This window comes from Bos indicus, chromosome 4 (assembly GCF_029378745.1).
Source record: "Bos indicus isolate NIAB-ARS_2022 breed Sahiwal x Tharparkar chromosome 4, NIAB-ARS_B.indTharparkar_mat_pri_1.0, whole genome shotgun sequence".
In the NCBI taxonomy this organism is placed as follows: Eukaryota; Metazoa; Chordata; class Mammalia; order Artiodactyla; family Bovidae; genus Bos; species Bos indicus.
In genome coordinates this window covers 67,369,233-67,388,660 of record NC_091763.1, presented here as the reverse complement: position 1 = coordinate 67,388,660, position 19,428 = coordinate 67,369,233, and the positions used below count along the sequence as shown (strand labels likewise).

The window sequence follows — 19,428 nt, the reverse complement described above, 5'->3', positions numbered from 1 at the left end:
CTATTTACTATAATAAAGAACAAAATGACTTTAGAAACTGAAATTAGGTTCCCAAGAAGCCCAAGTATTATGACCACTATGGCACTGATAAAAGATTTTTTTTGAATTATAAGAACTTGTTATGCTAATGTTTTAATAAAAGCTACTTTCAAGGAATGCTTGAAGTCAACAATCTTACTCTCTAACTGGTTCATGGGGAAAAAATAAATCTGTGGTATTAAAAACATATTGGAAGGAGCTCTTCCATTAAGAGGCTTTTTCCTGCAGGCAGAAACAAGGAACTAATCATACCATCTAATTTCTCAATCATTCTGCTGTAAACATCCAGCTCCCTTTAATGGAAATCATTAATATTTAAATAACCAGGGTAGTTACAACTTCTTTTGTCAGCAAATGTTGACTCAAAGATGTTAAAGAAAGAAAGGTGAAATTGGTCTTGTTTTAACTGACAAAAATCTAACACACAAAAGAAAGAGTTGGGTCAACTTAGGAGCCCTCATTAACATTTAATCAAACAACTATGAGAGTCATGGTTTCCCATGTAGGTGAATTAAAAAAACAACATACTTCATTTCACTGTTTCATTTAATGGTCAGAGTTCCTGGACTGTGCTTAGCTGTCATCTCTCCTGATGAAAATGAAAGCCATATCATGAATGGAGTATTTTTTTTCTTCACATCTTTCACTAATGTATTTTGCCTATCCTAAATTAGCCAAAATCTTTTCATTTATTGAACATGTATTGAGTCCTTTCTAAACTAATAAACTCTGTATTGGAAGTTATTGCCTGCAGAGAGTGAAAAAATTATTAACCCTACACTCTATTATGTATCTACTTGAAGTGATATGAAAACATTGGTGCTATTTCCAGTTCAAATACATCTTACTGAAGGATACAGGCAAACCGCTCCTCTTAATAAATGTTCAGAAACAGAATAAAATATATGCAAGTACAAAACAATATTGGCAGAATCAAATATGCTAAAGGTCAAAATCTGCGATTCACTATTCACGGTCTAATTGCGTGTATGTGCTAAGTCACTTCAGTCGTGTTCGACTCTATGTGACCCTATGAACTATAGCCTGCCAGGCTCCTCTGTCCACAGGGATTCTCTAGGCAAGAATACTGACATGGGTTGCCATGCCCTCCTCCAGAGGATCTTTCCGACCCAGGGATTGAATCCACATCTCTTATGTTTCCTGCACTGGCAGGCAAGTTCTTTACCACTAGCGCCACCTGTGAAGCCCAAAACCTTCTTACTAAAAACCTTAAATATTACAACTGGAAATCATGTGTATAAGATACAATTTTTTTATATCAACAAAGGTATTTATCACAGTATTATTTAGAATAAACTGTCAATAATGTAAACAATTTAAGATAAGTTACTGTACATCAAAAAATGGAATCATATACAGCAATTAAAATGACTCTGAGAATGTTTTATAAAATATACTAAAATATTAGGTAAAAAAAAAAGCAAGATATTAAATTGGGTGTATAGTATATTGTCCTTATTTAATACTCATTCATAATTTCTAAATTTTCTATAATAATTAATCTTATAATTAGAAGAAAGTCACTTTTGATTTTGCTCTTTTATCAGTGAAGCAACTGGTAGGCATGGCTTGTTCCTTATTCCTTATTACTACCTGGTTATGACCTCTTGCGTTTCCTAGGAGTAAGAGTTCTGTTTGTCCTTTTAGAATAGGTTCTGCTCTCGCTAACATTCTGTGAAGATGTGTCCTGATCTCATACTGTCATAGAACCTCAGAGACTCAAAGTCTTTGTTGAATTAAAAGGCTCTGCATTAACATGAGATGCTGTTCTAATAATAATTACTCTGATTGCACTTATATCCAGTTCTGCCTGGGGTAGAGTCCATAACAAATGTGAATATAATTGGTTCTAAGCAAATAGCTGTTGAACTGATGGGTCTAAATAATGAATCATAATATGTTAGACATACAGGAGTAGTATATGTTCATAGGTCCAATCCCTTCATCTCACAGTCTAGACAACTGGAACTAGAGAATAAAATATGTTGTAAGCTGTTGAGCAGCAAAACCAAGACTCAAAGCCAGGATTCATTTATGGCCCTAAATCTAATCAGCTTTCCACTCGCCCATCTGTGGTTGTAATTATATATATTCAAATATTTTGACTCTTATCGTCTCAATAGATAGTAATGGTCTGCTACAGTCTAAATTCCTTTTGTTAAATGTTTAAAGCATGTAGTACAAATAAATAAATATACAAATGAATAAACAGATACATGAACAAGTAAGTCTTTCCAGAGAAATTTGGGTTTTAGAAACGACTTGTACCAATCCAGGTTCTAACATGACTCATTCACTGAACCTTGGGTAGGACAATGACTTTTCTGGGTCCCAGTCAGTATGTTAAAACCAATGGTTAGATCTCCAGGAACTGTGAGAGTCAGCTGTTCAATGCAGCTATTGTTCAAAATTAGAGTATAAAAGCTTTACCATTAAATATGTTATATTAAAACATAAGTGATAAATACTCAAAACTCATCACTACTTAACTATTTTACCATGTTTACTATGTTTTCTATCATCTATGCTCTGGAGCTATATTTTTCATATTTATCTAGTTGAAAGATTATATAATGGTTTGCTACTGTGCATTTCTTTCCACCTTGGTGTTGAGCAGCATCTCGTAGCTTGAAATCAGCCATGAAGGGAGTATTTATACAATAGAAACCAGCAAACAGCACAAATCAAGGCTTCCCTGGCCACCCTATCCCAGAGAACTCTGATATTCAACATTTATTACCTGCTCATGTGAGTCTCATGTTTCTTACTTGAAAACTGAGCTGGAAACTACTTTCTATCAACTCACATCCCAGTTCCAACAGAAATGATCAGAAGAGACAAAAAGGGAAAATCCTGCCAAGCTGTCATCTGTGTGTAGAAGCAACCAGTTAATACACTCAGATAGGCAAGGCTTTGAGAAAAGAAATCCGAGAAAGCCACCGGAAAGTGTGTGTTCTACCAGTGAAAAGAAGAATTAGAAACAAAAACTCCAGAATGAGGACAAAGAGCAAACATGTTAAGTAGCCCTAAGTCTTCTTCTCTCCTTCCCATTTCTGCATTTTACATTATAGGTTATTCCAAAGGATAAAATTCGTTCATGTAGTAAATGTCATAGCTGCAATTAAAATATTTATTTGGAGTCCTCTCACATATTTAATTGGAGAAGGCAATGGCACCCCACTTCAGTACTCTTGCCTGGAAAATCCCATGGGTGGAGGAGCCTGGTGGGCTGCAGTCCATGGGGTCGCTAAGAGTCAGATACGACTGAGCGACTTCACTTTCACTCTTCACTTTCATGCATTGGAGAAAGAAATGGCAACCCACTCTAGTGTTCTTGCCTGGACAATCCCAGGGACGGGGGAGCCTGGTGGGCTTCCATCTATGGGGTCGCACAGAGTTGGACACGACTAAAGCGACTTAGCAGCAGCAGCAGATATTTAACTGCCTTGAGTACCCCCAAAACAAGAAAAACATTACCCCAGACAAACAAACAAAAAACAGGACAACTAGTAACAGACGTTTCCATGAAATCTGCAATTAAAGAAAGGTACATAAAAGTGGTCCCCCTATTAAAAAGGATTCAGTCACCTCGCAAGATTATTCAGGCATATCCAAAGCATTTGAATCTTGAAGGGCTATTATGTAACCCTGAATTAAATACCAACCCAAATCCCAAATCTAGCTATTTTTTGCTAAGGATTTCCATGAAAACAAATGGTAAAAGAAAACCTTTATTTCAAAGGATACAGTATTCGTTTTCCTTGAAGCATCATTTCAATTTCTAAAATTGATATTTGAAGCACTGTTTCCCCAGAGAGGACATAGTACCTGACATACAGGGTGATGGGCAAGCTTTTGCTGAAGGGGCCCTGAGACTTACGTGTCTATCTCCTTTCCACAGGCTCCCCATCTGGCATCAGACAGTGGTGTCTAATCTTGCTAATTGAATTAGTCATCCCTATCTCTGCCACCATACCCTTGGGCTCACAGGAAAGGGAGACAAACTCAAGTTATGTGGCAGGTAGTGAACGAAAAGAATTAGGAAGAGGAGGAAATAAAACTATCTGACACTGTAGTAGGGAGCTTTACTTTGAAATCTCATGCTAACCAGAAGGAAAATTTGAATGGAGGTAGGAAGTGAAAGTAGCCAGTGTCCCAAAACGTTAATAATAGTTTGGAAACAGGAAGGCCCCGCTATGATCCAAGGCATCTTCATGATAATGATATCAGTAAAAGTCCCCAGTCATTAAATGCACTCCATGTATCAGAACTGTGATAACTACTTTATATTTTTATTTCTAATCTTTATCAGATAAGTACTATTATCTCATTTTACAGATGAGAAATTGATCCTCAGAGAACTTAAGTTACTTGCCCAGATTCACACAGGTAGTAAGTAGTACAGCAAAGAATTGAGGCCAGTACCGATCAATTTTCAAAGACCATTCAATAATTCCAATATTACTAAAGTTGTGTTAATTTCTTAGTTGTGTCTGACTCTGTGACCCCATGGACTATAGCCTGTCAGACTCCTCTGTCCATGGAATCTCCAGGCAAGAATACTGTAGTGGGTTGCCATTGCCTCCTCCAGAGGATCTTCCTGACCCAGGGATCAAACCTGGGTCTCCTGCATTGCAGGCAGATTCTTTACTGTCTGAGCCACAAGGGAAGCCCATAATACTATTAACAACATCTCCAAAATGAGCGATGTGCACCAGGATCTTATCTCCCTATTCAGGTGAGTTTGGAAATAACGTAAGAAAATAAATGTAAGAAAATAAAATTTTTGCCAGAAGGTAAATGAGGACGAGGGAACATTCTTCCCAAAGGTTTCAGAGGGAACAGGCCCCACCAACACAATGATTTTGGACTTCTAGGCTGCAGAAGTCTAAAACAAATCTGTGATGAGTTAAGCCACCCAATTTGTGGTACTTTGCTATAGCACTGCTATAAAACTAATACATGGATAGTTGGGACGACTGTGGAAGAAGCCAAGGTGGGATGAAGGAACAAATAGTAGAACTTGAACAGTTCTACTTTAAGTTAGTATTAAGCATCTGGGTGAAAATTCTGAGAGGTCAACAATAAAATGGGAAAGGGAAGATAAATGGATTTTACATTTAAGATATGTCTGGCATTCTGGCAAGCCAGGATTTCCTACAGAATCCTCTATAGAATACTGATTCAGCAAGATATTATTGGGTTTTACAAGGATAAAACTTTAGGACAATCTGGGCCAAACAAATTAAAATGGGTTTCCTGGTTATAGAATGAACGTTTCAGGGCCTCTCACTTGCTCATGGACAGCATGTGTTTTATTCACTTCATTTATATCTGTGTCACTCTTCTTAGAAAGGCCTTAGGTCTCAAGGTTTATATAAGACATACTCAGATGAGGAAACTTAATCTTAGGTTGACTAGTTTCTCAAGCACAAGGTTAATTTTTTCAAGCCCTCAACTCAACCATGAAACAGTAAAAGCTCAAATTTGAAGCCAGATCTAGATGAGTCCAAAGTCCATATACTTTTCATATTGTTATTGTTCAGTCGCTATGTCGTGTCCAACTCTTTGCAATCCCATGGACTGCAGCATGCCAGGCTTCCCTGTCCTTCACTATCTCCCAAAGTTTGCTGAAATTCATGTCCATTGATTTGGTGATGCCATTCAACCATCTCATCCTCTATCACTCCCTTCTCCTCCTGCCCTCAATCTTTCCCAGCATCAGGATCTTTTCCAATGAGTCATCTCTTCACATCAGATGGCCAAAGTATTGGAGCTTCAGCTTCAGCATTACTCCTTCCAATGAATATTCAGGGTTGATTTCATATATATCATTATGTAAATGACATAATACAACAAAATCTGCCTCCATGCAACTTTTGACAAAAAAGCAGAACTCTGGGTTAACTGGATTATCTTGGCATGCCATTGGCAAGATTCATAGGTGCTGAAATTGTGAGTGACTTAAGGGCAAGTTTATTTGCAAAAATGTGAAACTCACACTCAGAAATTGCTTCAAAATTAATTTCTAACTTCCTTCCACTTGGAAAATAATTTTAGGGGGATGGCTGAAGCCCTTAATCCTTTAAGACTCATGGCAAAATAAATGTTTTCCGCTGAGAAATTCTTTTTGCTGAAGTAAATGTACTCCTATTTTTTTAGAATGAACCTCCTTTTTGCTATCTATTACGACTAAATTTTTCATTAAAAAATCAGGATACACCATGTGGCAAATACAAGGATAAAACTAGGTATAATGGATAAGAGTATTTTGTGTGAGGATGGCCCTGGGAAATCTTTCAATGTCATCACCTTAAGCCATCAGTTGTCACTAAGGTGACAAGAAACTAACTCCTCCTTGATTCCAAAAGAGACAATGTTGTCATTGGGAGCAATCCCCATGCAAGCACTTAGATCATTTCAGTGCTTCCCTCATCTCTTCTGCACACATTATCTCATTGGATCCTCACCATCACTCTTGAAAGGAGTTAATGCAGCTCTTTAACAGAGACTCAGGTGGATGGAGCAAATTCCCAAGGAGTGACACTCTAGTCAGTAGCAGAGCTGGGACAGACCCCCAAGTTCACTGGACTGGTCATTCATTTGATAAACAAATATATGTTAGCTCCTATGGAGTTTAGCTCTACTATATGCAAGACTCCAATGCAGGCACAGAAAACAAAAGAGACAAAGTGTCTGCCTTCATGAAGCTTCCCACATAAAGGAGACAAGAAAGAGGAAAGCTATTAAGAATATCAAAGCAGGGTAAAGGGTTAGAGAGGGATGGTGGGGGAGTGGTATTTTTAGGTTGGGTGATCGGGGAGGTCCCTCTGAGGAGGTGACATATGAGAGATCTGAAGTGACTATCTAGAGAGAAGAGAGTTTCAGGCTGGAGAATGCTGCTGTTGCTAAGTTGCTTCAGTCGTGTCCAACTCTGTGCAACCCCATAGACAGCAGCCCACCAGGCTCCTCCATCCCTGGGATTCTCCAGGCAAGAGTACTGGAGTGGGTTGCCATTTCCTTCTACAATGCATTCACTCATGCTAAGTCACTTCAGTCATGTCTGACTCTGTGCGACCCTATGGACAGAAGCCCACCAAGATCCTCTGTCCACGGGATTCTCTAGTCAAGAATACTGAAGTGAGTTGCCATTTCCTTATCCAAGGCTGGAGAACAGTGATTGCAAAGACCCCTTAACTAGAGAAATCAGGATGGAAGCCAGGATGGCAGCAGTGTGAGAGTGATGGGGAGGGTGGTACAAATGGGATCAGGTATCAGATCATGCAGGGTGTTGAAGGTCAACATGTATTTGGGGGGCTCACTTCTTCCCAGCTCTGATGTTTCCATCATTGGTAAGGCTGGCCTCTGCCACCCTCTTGTTCATTCTGAGGAGGGTAGGATGAGAGGTAGAAAGATTTATCAGATAGATAAATGTGGATAAATCAGGCATGTAGGGCTCAGCTCTCCCAGTGTTTCACCAGGAGATAGTGCTTTCTGTCTCCGCATGTGGGCTGTGCATGTCTGTGCAAGTCTTCTCTAGTCTGGGCTTTAGTCCACTTGCCTAGAAGTAAGAGCACCAACCCAACCCAGTCACTTTTAGTAAGAAAGGTAATATTTTACTCTCCACCTGCCTTGTTCTTTTGTCTTCTCAATTACCCCAGACCTCTGCTGCTGCTGCTGCTAAGTTGCTTCAGTCGTGTCCGACTCTGTGCGACCCCATAGACAGCAGCCCACCAGACTTCCCCATCCCTGGGATTCTCCAGGGAAGAACACTGGAGTGGGTTGCCATTTCCTTCTCCAATGCATGAAAGTGAAAAGTGAAAGTGAAGTTGCTCAGTCCTGTCTGACTCTAGCGACCCCATGGACTGCAGCCTCTGTCCATGGGATTTTCCATGCAAAAGTACTGGAGTGGGGTGCCATTGCCTTCTCTGACCCCAGACCTCAGGCAACAGCAAAACATTTGCTATTTGGGGAAACTCCAACAGAATGGAATTTGGGCTTTATGCTAAGGGTAATGGGCTGGAATTTTTTCCCACTACACCCCCGTCTCTATTATTCTGCAAACATTTCATCATATATGTGATTGAAAAAAGAAGTGGTTACTAGTATCAGCTTCACTCACATATCCAGAATTTGAAGTACCCTACAGTTTGGCTTGCCCACACCAGCCTTGGAAAGTTATGAAAATGGATGGTGAAAAATTATTTCTAAAATCAAACCATCCGAAATATCTACACATAGACAATAAAAGGGCAACAAAGTCACAACCAGACTATTCAGCAATAACAAAAGGATGCAGTTCTGAATCATCTCATTAAATATCCTAAAATCAAGTGTGATAGCATTCCAAGTGGAGACAACAGAAAAAGCCCACAGACTTGTTTATCTGGTTCTTGAGCCATGGAAACACCCCCTATTACTGCTTCTTTAGCAATTACTGAAAGCAAAACAAAACAAAACTATTTTCATTCTCTTATTTGCTGCATTCAGACTTGTCCACACCATCTTGCCAAAGTCATTAATGATGTCCATGTTTCCCACTTCGCAAAAGAAAAAAAGTTTTGGCCATTATCTCAATTGACTTCTTTGACACATTGACATTACCCCTTTGGTAAATTCTAAAATGTTCTCCTTCATGGTTCCCTCTTCTTCTGTCTTCCTTTAAATACTGGGTTTGTCAGGAATCTATTCTTGGTCCACAGCTTATCTCACTCCACACACTCTCTCCATGGTGGTCTCATCACTTTGAGTAGCACTTTCTATTGACACCACTCAAAATAATAGTTCCTCTTAAAAGCTGTGGGCTCATCTATTCAACTGCCTGCTGAACATTTTCACCTGATGTCCCATGGGCATATTAAACTCAGCTTGTCAAAATGGAGCCTAATTTGTCTGCTAAAACAGTGAACTGAACACATTTGTTTCTGCTTCTTCATGAAACCCTGTTAAAGTGAAAAAGATACTTTTAAAGGTATAAATCCCATGCCCGCCCAAATAGAAAAAACAAAAGCAAATACAGCACATCAAATTTTGTTGTTGTTAGATGGAGTGTGGGACTCACATGTACGTGTGTGTGCGTGCATGTGTGCTTAGTATGTCCAACTCTTTGTGACTCCATGGACTGTAGCCCACCAGGCTCCTCTGTCCAGGGCATTTTCCAGGCATGAATACTGGAGTGGGTTGCCATTTCCTCCTCCAAGGGATCTTCCCGACCCAGGGATCAAACCCATGTCTCCTGTATCTCCTCCGATGCACACAGATTCTTTACTACTGACCCACTGGGGAAGCCCTCACACATACACATTGCTAAATCTAAAACAGATAAACAACAAGAACCTACTGTATAGCACAGGGAACTCTGCTCCCTGTAATATCCTAAATGGGAAAAGAATTCGAAAGAGAATAGACACATTTACGTATAACTGAATCACTCTGGTGTACACCTGAAACTGATTCAATATTGTTAATCAACTATGCTCCAATATAAAATAAAAATTTTAAAAAGTGAACAAATAATTTACAGATAATGAAACCGGAATACAAATGAGAAACAAGCTAATTAATTCACATTACAAACACAAAAAGATTCAAAAATCGTACTAGATACAAAGAAGGTAAAAGTGAGGCATGGGGCTGAAAACAGAGGAATTGATGAAACTCTATAACAGCAGGTAGAGCTTCAGATGCCCTTCCCCACTCCATCAGGGGAAAGAAGAGACTTAGTCTATAGAAAAATTATTCTTTAGGAAATTAAACTAGAGAAATTCTTGTATTGGGAATATGAAACAGAAAAAATTGGGAATGAGGCACTCAATTGAAAACTAAGAGAAAGTCTACCTACTGACATACCCCAAACATGTCCCTTAACACTCAGCTTTGAGAAAACTGTCTCTGAAGCTCTCCATGTCTCCATCTCTCACCCTGTGCAGGAGACTGACGGATTCTTCTCTGGAATAAGTGAAGCATCTTAGAAAAAGGACCTATACATATGGACATGTGAGGTCCTCCAGTGAAAATTCTTGGACCCACCAATCAATTTCAGGGAATTTCTGAAAAATCCCTTCAACACAATGGAGCTTCCAACCATGAACTCAATTTCTCATACTTAATATAAACCAGACTGCAAAGAGCCACTGGACATTGGAAGAAAGCCTCTAATTAGAAAAAGAAAGAAAGAAAGAAACTAACTGAAGGAAAAAAACTGTAATGCATAGAACTGAATAGCTCTTCAAAAACAAAAAATATCTTTCAGGAGATAAGAAAAGACATTGCATTCATTAAACAATAGAATGTTATATGAAGAAGGAACAAACAGCAAGAATGTGCTCCTGAAAATTAAAACTAGGCCATAGTAATTTTAAAATTTTGATAAAAGAGTGGAACAGTAAAGTCAAAGAAATCTTGCAGAAAATACATCTAAAAGAGAAAACAGGACTTTAAAAAACAGGAGGGAAAAACAAAAAGAAAATTAAGAAATTGGTTCTGGAAGACCAATCTCTGACTAATGGAAGCTCTAGAAAAAGAAGGCAGATAAAATTCAGGGTATGAAATTACTAAAGAAATAATACAAAAACATTTAGCAGAGGTACAGACATGATTTCCAGATTTAAAGGAATCATTAGGTTCTTGGATCAAGGAACAAAAAGACATAGAACAAATTCCAAAAATAAAGAGACTACAGAAAACTTGAGAGAAAAAAGAGAGACAGAGGAAAAAACAGAGATAGTGTATAAAAAGAATCAAGAACAAAAATGGCACTGGACTAAATGGCAGCAATGGCAGCTAAAAGACACTGTAGAAAAATGTCTTTAAAATGCTTAGAGGAAAATTATTTTCAAACTAGAATTGTATACTCAGCCAAGCTATCAAACAAAAATGATTATAAATTAAAGAAATATTCAAGTACACATAAAGCCTCAAAAAACTGACTCATATATCACTTCTCAGAAAGCTACCAACATATGTGTTCTACCAACACAAGAAAGTGAAACCCAAAGAGGGAAAACATGGGATCCCACCAACAGGGGAACCAACAAAGGAGAGGTCCCAAGAAGACAGCTATGCCTGAAGAAAACCAATGCACTGAAGCAGTGACACAGAAGAATCCAGGGAAGATCCTCAAGAAAAAAATAAAAATCAATAGATATTGATATGGTTCCATCCCTGGGTCGGGAAGATCCCCTGGAGAAGGAAATGGCAACCCATTCTAGTATTCTTGCCTGGAGAATCCCATGGAGAGAGAATCTGGTGGGCTCCAGACCATGGAGTCACAAAGAGTTGGACAGGACTGAACGACGAACACTTTCTCACACACACACACACGTATATAAATGCATATATATGACTGATTACTTCATGAGTTTTGTGAAAAATCTAAGGATACTAGAGTTCTCTCAGCGAAGTTCTGATAGTGGCATAGAAAACTAAACAATCTGAAAAGAGGCAATTATTAACTCAATGAAGAATATCAAATCATACAAGAAAGCCACTGCAACCAGTGTACACTACTTAGCTCAGTAGTGAGCAATACTTATACAATCAGTATAGTAAACAGAAGATATGGATTATAGCAACAACAAAAAATTCTGTAACGCTTTGAACAGGGCAGAGGGTAGGAAAGGTGGGGTATAATGTATGTTAGAATGCTAAATTCTGACTTTGCTTAGTAGGAGTTAATAGAAAATACCTCAGGCTGATAAAAGTGTAACTCTAAAACCAATACATGAAGAAACAGACTAAGCACATTACTTAGAAATGTGAAGTTAAAGACTAGAGGAAACAGGTAAAAGAGTATGGAAGGAGACCTCAGAGATAAGGGAAGGCTGGGGAGTGGTCAGAGGACTAAAATTTTTTGTTATGAAAATTTTAATAAGACTTGGATTTTTAACTTGTGTAGGTGAATTATGCTGACAAACATCAGAATCAGAAAAAGGAAGAACGAATATTAGGACAGAAATAAATGAAATAGAGACTTAGAAAAGATCAGTGAAACTAGGAGCTGGATTTTTGAAAAGATAAACAAAATTGACACTTTTAGCCTGACTCATCAAAAAAAAAGAGAGAGGTGGTGAGGGGAGGGTGTCCAAATAAATAACATTTAAAATGAGAGAGGAAGACATTACTGTCAATATCACAGAAATACAAATAATCATAAGAGAACACTCTAGATAATTATATACCAACATATTGGTCAATCTAGAAGAAATGGATTGATCCCTAGAAACATACAATCTTCCAAGACTGAGTCAAGAAGAAAGAGAAAATCTGGACAGATCAATTACTAGTGATGACATTGACCAGTAATCAAAAGCCTCCCCATAAACAAAGGTCCAGGACAGATGACTTCACAGGAGAATTCTAACAAACATTTATAGAAGACTTTATACCTATTCTTCTCAAACTATTCCAAAAAGTTGAAGTTCAGTTCAGTTCAGTCGCTTAGTCCTGTCCGACTCTTGGCGACCCCATGAACCACAGCACACCAGGCCTCCCTGTCCATCACCAACTCCCGGAGTCCACCCAAACCCATGTCCATTGAGTCAGTGATGCCATCCAACCATCTCATCCTCTGTTGTCCCCTTCTCCTCCTGCCCTCAATCTTTTCCAGCATCAGGGTCTTTTCAAACGAGTCAGCTCTTCACATCAGGTGAAGAGGACAGGATATTTCCAAACTCATTCTATGAGGCTAACATTACCCTGATACCAAAACCACTCTGTCAACAGGTACATCCTTGGGCAAATCAATTCACTTCTCTCTCTAGACTTCACTTCCTTCATTTGCAAATTATGGGGATTAGATGTACTATATAATTCCCAACATGCCCTCCTGTCTTGGAATTTCTAGGATTCTAAAAAGTAGCCAAGGATAGGGATAAAACTGCTGCAGGTTCTGAGTCACAGTGATGATTCCTGCAGGCTACCTCAATGGAAGAACTTTCATGTCTGTGTTGGGTGAACTTAACATTTGACTGTCTGCAAGGCTGGAAATTGGTGAAAGGCTATTTTTTGGTCTGTGCTACAAGATGTTTACATTTACTGAGCATAGAATTTTTTTTTAAAAACCTATCACCAAATTCCAAATCAGTGGCTTCCAGTAAATTTAGAAACAGAAGTCTCAGACTTTCTAGATACTAACATTTAGGTGTTGGGTTACAGTCAACTGCAGAAAGAATCTTGGTTTCATAGCAAGTGCTATAGTCTCTCAGTTCTGAAAGTGCCTGTGCAATGGTACAAGGGGTTCACTCTCCTCCAAGCCAAGTTAATTCTACAAACATTCCAGTACTCAGAGGAGGAGAAAAAAAACAACAACAAAAAACAAATTATTTCCAGTTGATTTCTTGATTGTTAATAACATTCTTTGAAGGAAATGGCAACCTACTCCAGTATTCTTGCCTGGGAAATCCCAAGAACAGAGGAGCCTGGAGGGCTACAGCACACGGGTCGCAAAAGAATAGGACATGATTTGGGACTAAACAACAACAATAACATTCTTCATCAAGAAACTTAGGCAGAAAATATTTCGTTTTCAGAACTAGCTATTACTGCCTTCCCCATGTGTCAAATATAAACTCTACAGGGCTCCAGATGGGTTCATCTTTTTTTTTTTCTTTCATTTTAGTTTATTCTGTGTAGTTTAAAGTGAAAGTTAAACATCATACACACAAACCACAGACACTTTAGATATAGTGTTGACCATCATTAGAACAGTAAAGGCAAATAATCAATTTACGCAGACTCTTAATCTCTAATTTTACATCTCATTATACAAAGGTTAACTTTCTACATTTTTTGTGGCCCACCTTGGGAGCTCATCCGCTTTATCCCAGTTAGGGCTTTCCTTGCAACAATCACATTCCTGGATCCTGCAAACGGGGAGGCCTCTCCATACTCTTTCTCCATACAAAGTGTTTTCTCTTCTTTAACAGAACTCAATGCATTAGGGATTTTTCTGGGCATAAACTAAAGCACAAAATACTTTGCTAAAACTTGTGGGGGTGTCAAAGATTAAAAAGGCATAGAACTTACCTTCAGGAAACGAAGGCAGGCATGCACAAAACCCAGTATCTGCAGGCAGACTGGTCGAGTTCTGCAATAAGGGACAAGAAACATCATCCTCTAAGCCACTACTAACAAACACAAGGCTTACTCAAGTCCTCACTGGCTGATTACCTCACTCCCAATGCCAATCCTATTGCTCAATGTGCCACTGGCTACTTCCAATTTCAAGAACAAAGGATAAAGAGAACAGATAGATACAGATCAGATCAGTCGCTCAGTCATGTCCGACTCTTTGCAACCCCATGAATCGCAGCACGCCAGGCCTCCCTGTCCATCACCAACTCCCGGAGTTCACCCAGACTCACGTCCATCGAGTCAGTGATGCCATCCAGCCATCTCATCCTCTGTCGTCCCCTTCTCCTCCTGCCCCCAATCCCTCCCAGCATCAGAGTCTTTTCCAGTGAGTCAACTCTTCACATGAGGTGGCCAAAGTACTGGAGTTTCAGCTTTAGCATCATTCCTTCCAAAGAAATCCCAGGGCTGATCTCCTTCAGAATGGACTGGTTGGATCTCCTTGCAGTCCAAGGGACTCTCAAGAGTCTTCTCCAACACCACAGTTCAAAAGCATCAATTCTTTGGCGCTCAGCCTTCTTCACAGTCCAACTCTCACATCCATACATGACCACAGGAAAACCCATAGCCTTGACTAGATGAACCTTTGTTGGCAAAGTAATGTCTCTGCTTTTGAATATGCTATCTAGGTTGGTCATAACTTTCCTTCCAAGGAGTAAGCGTCTTTTAATTTCATGGCTGCAGTCACCATCTGTCGTGATTTTGGAGCCCAGAAAAATAAAGTCTGACACTGTTTCCACTGTTTCCCCATCTATTTCCCATGAAGTGGTGGGACCGGATGCCATGATCTTTGTTTTCTCAATGTTGAGCTTTAAGCCAACTTTTTCACTCTCCACTTTCACTTTCATCAAGAGGCTTTTGAGTTCCTCTTCACTTTCTGCCATAAGGGTGGTGTCATCTGCATATCTGAGGTTATTGATATTTCTCCCGGCAATCTTGATTCCAGCTTGTGTTTCTTCCAGTCCAGCATTTCTCATGATGTACTCTGCAGAGAAGTTAAATAAACAGGGTGACAATATACAGCCTTGACGAACTCCTTTTCCTATTTGGAACCAGTCTGTTGTTCCATGTCCAGTTCTAACTGTTGCTTCCTGACCTGCGTACAAATTTCTCAAGAGGCAGATCAGGTGGTCTGGTATTTCCATCTCTTTCAGAATTTTCCACAGTTTATTGTGATCCACACAGTCAAAGGCTTTGGCATAAATAGATGTTTTTCTGGAACTCTCTTGCTTTTTCCATGATCAGACACATATACACACATCAGAGTCAATTACAATAAATTACAGAGTCAATATAAATTCTGCTGTAAGCCCCGTATCCTATCCCACTCTCTCTCCAAAGCCTCAGGATGGAAGGAAAGTAAGGAAAAAGGGGAACATGACTTTAGGTATGTAAGCAAGTGGGACAATGGGAAAAGCAGAAGACTGACGGAGTGAAACAAGCAGGTAAACAAATAAAAAAGAGAGTTTTTCTCTCTTAGCACTTCCCAGGTGGTGCTAGTAGTAAAGAACCTGCCTGCCACTGCAGGAGACATACGAGACATGGGTTTGAGCCCCGGGTTGGGAAGATAATCTGGAGTAGGGATGGCAACCCACTCCAGTATTCTTGCCTGGAGAATCCCATGGGCAGAGGAGCCTGGAAGCCTACAGTTCACAGGGTTGCAAAAAGCCAGACAGGACCAAAGCAACTTAGCATAGCATAGAGGACTGAAGCTGTGATCTTCAGAAGAATTAGTAAAGTGGTTGTTAAACTCAATCTTAGCAGGTGGGATTTCTGAGAAGGTTTGACTCTTCCAGCAGAGTTAAAGAAGTTGGGTGACACAGACAGTGAGAACAGACTGGTAGTTGCCAATAGAGAAGTGGGGTGGGTCTGGGACGGATTCAGAGCGTGGGATGCAAACTATTATACACAGGATGGATAAACAAGGTCCTACTGTATAGCACAGGGAACTATATTCAATATCCTAAGATAAATCATAATGGAAAAAAGTGTGAAAAAATGTGTACATATATAACTGGATCACTCTGCTGTACAGCAGAAATCTGCACAACAATGTAAATCAACTGTATTTCAATGAAATACATTTTAAAAAAAAGAAGTTAAGTGAAAATAAGACAGTGCCAGAGGGCAGATACCCCACTAAAAATAACCAATTTTGATTTGAGCTTTCCTGTGAATTATCTACTAAACCAGAGGGGTGATAGGAAGGAACTCACATGTTCAAACATGTGATATAATGCCTGGCACACAGTCAGTCAGCATTTGGGAAGGTGATACAGTTCAATGGGTGGAACACAAAGAAATTAGACACAACTTCAAATGTGGCTCTGCAAAACTCTGTACCATTAGACAAAATACCTGCGTACTGAGTGGACCTGCCCTACTACTCATTGTTATGATGACAATGATACATGTACGTATATAAATTCATACGCAATACTGCAGACAGACAAAAGACAGTCCCTGCCCTTGCTTTCTAATTGAGACCGAAAAACAGCCCCTAACCACGGAATAGATGCTAATTAAATCTAATTTCCCTTGCTTGCTGCTGCTGCTAAGTCGCTTCAGTCGTGTCCGACTCTGTGCGACCCCATAGACGGCAGCCCACGAGGCTCCCCCATCCCTGGGATTCTCCAGGCAAGAACACTGGAGTGGGTTGCCATTTCCTTCTCCAATGCAGGAAAGTGAAAAGTGAAAGGGAAGTCGCTGAGTCTTGTCCGACTCTTAGCGATCCCATGGACTGCAGCCCACCAGGCTCCTTCATCCATAGGATTTTCCAGGCAAGAGTACTGGAGTGGGGTGCCATCGCCTTCTCCGGGTCGGAGGACTAGCAGAGCCCATTCACTAGGGTGGTTGTTAGAATGGTGGAATCTTGTCCTCTTTCGCAGGATCTACTAAACTACTAAATCAGAATTTGCATTTTTAACCACTCATTGTTATGATGACAACGATACATATACATATATAAATTCATACGCAATACTGCAGAGAGACAAAAGACAGTCCCTGCCCTTGCTTTCTAATTGAGACCGAAAAACAGCCCCTAACCACGGAATAGATGCTAATTAAATCTAATTTCCCTTGCTTAGTCAGTGGTAAATTATAATAAGATGGGTTTACAGAGCTGAGCATTTATTTATTCATCACATAGAGCACATACAAAAGTACTAATATAAAAAGGGAGAGGGAAGTTTTGGTTGCTAAACATTTGGATAAAGGCTTGGTGACCAGGCATTCAGAATACATGTCCCACCTGAGGTTTCGTCTGGAAAGTATGACCACCATCATGACAGGCTGATATGCTTCCCAGATTAAGTAGGAGCTGCTTTGTGAAAAGATAGACAAATTCATTAGGTTACCTGGATGCCTGGTATTCAGAAATGGCTTACATGGATAAGGCACTGTATACTCTAAAAGTCTTAGATAAAAAAGTATTTCACTTTCTCTCTTCCCTATCTTCTGTCACTTCATCCTCCACCCTCTTTTCACAGCCATTCTCCACATCGTGCCTCCTGCAATGGGAATAGGAAAGACATCACTCTACTTATATAGGTATGTTCTTTAGATTGACTGTTGTAAGCTGTCAAGGAGAACAGCGGCTACAACAACACTGTAGATAGAATCATCATTAAAATATTGAATACAAACTGATCATTGAACATCTATATGTTTTTCTGTTCCAATAATTCATATATAGTCAGATTTTCTTCAAGGTCTTGTCCTTTTTTCCTCCATCTGTACACTCTCATTCAACCACCCCCTGGATCACTAACTGCTAGTCCAGAATTTTGTTTCGTCCTAACCTTGCTACTGGGCTCCCCACTCTCAGCAGGGGATCCTCCACATGGGTACTCAATTGGTCCCTCAAACCCATGGAGTCTTATGACAAAACATTAACATCCCTCTTGAACTCCCCCCTCCTCTGACTTCTCGATTCTTAATGACACCCAAGGCTCTAAAACTGAGTTCAAATGTCAAGTCACAGGCAAAGTCCCGCCTTTCTTACTCTTTTTCACATTTGGTGTACAAGTCAATTTTCACTTGCCCTGAGGACTTATGTCAAGCCTCCTAGCTTGTCTGTAAGACTTCAGGGCCTCTCCACACCAATTCAGCCTAACACTGATGCTTAAGGGAGCTTTCTAAAGCACAAGACATTTCTCTCCTCAAATGCCTTCACTGGTTCCCAAATGCAACCAGAGTAAAGTATAAACTTCCTGCCATGAAATTTAATGTCTCCCACAATGTGATTCTGGCATAACTTTGCAGGCCAAAGTGATATGACCCCTTCATAAACTGTATGTTCCCGCCAAATCAAGCCCTTTTTTGTTCCCAGCTTTACTTTGCCTTCTATGTCTTTACAGGTAAGCATCAGATCAGATCAGATCAGTCACTCAGTCGTGTCTGACTCTTTGCAACCCCATGAATCGCAGCATGCCAGGCCTCCCTGTCCATCACCAACTCCCGGAGTTCACTCAGACTCACATCCATCAAGTCAGTGATGCCATCCAGCCATCTCATCCTCTGTCGTCCCCTTCTCCTCCTGTCCCCAATCCCTCCCAGCATCAGAGTCTTTTCCAGTGAGTCAACTCTTTGCATGAGGTGGCCAAAACACTGGAGTTTCAGCTTTAGCATCATTTCTTCCAAAGAAATCCCAGGGCTGATCTCCTTCAGAATGGACTGGCTGGATCTCCTTGCAGTCCAAGGGACTCTCAAGAGTCTTCTCCAACACCACAGTTCAAAAGCATCAATTCTTCAGCACTCAGCCTTCTTTACAGTCCAACTCTCACATCCATACATGACCACAGGAAAACCCATAGCCTTGACTAGATGAACCTTTGTTGGCAAAGTAATGTCTCTGCTTTTGAATATGCTATCTAGGTTGGTCATAACTTTCCTTCCAAGGAGTAAGCGTCTTTTAATTTCATGGCTGCAGTCACCATCTGTCGTGATTTTGGAGCCCAGAAAAATAAAGTCTGACACTGTTTCCACTGTTTCCCCATCTATTTCCCATGAAGTGGTGGGACCGGATGCCATGATCTTTGTTTTCTCAATGTTGAGCTTTAAGCCAACTTTTTCACTCTCCACTTTCACTTTCATCAAGAGGCTTTTGAGTTCCTCTTCACTTTCTGCCATAAGGGTGGTGTCATCTGCATATCTGAGGTTATTGATATTTCTCCCGGCAATCTTGATTCCAGCTTGTGTTTCTTCCAGTCCAGCATTTCTCATGATGTACTCTGC

The 19,428-nt window shown here is 40.0% G+C and overlaps 1 protein-coding gene across 5 annotated transcripts in view; it reads right to left on the bottom strand.

The window, feature by feature from the left end:
* CPVL (carboxypeptidase vitellogenic like) overlaps positions 1-19,428 on the bottom strand; it is a 130,347-nt gene that overhangs the window by 107,528 nt on the left and 3,391 nt on the right. For 4 of the 5 annotated variants that reach the window (XM_070787901.1, XM_070787900.1, XM_070787903.1 and 1 more), the window contains one exon: positions 14,086-14,146. The exons of the other annotated variant lie outside the window; for it this stretch is intronic. In XM_070787901.1, coding sequence (XP_070644002.1) covers positions 14,086-14,146 — 61 coding nt within the window. The remainder of the gene's footprint in view (positions 1-14,085; positions 14,147-19,428) is intronic. 5 annotated transcript variants of the gene reach the window in all.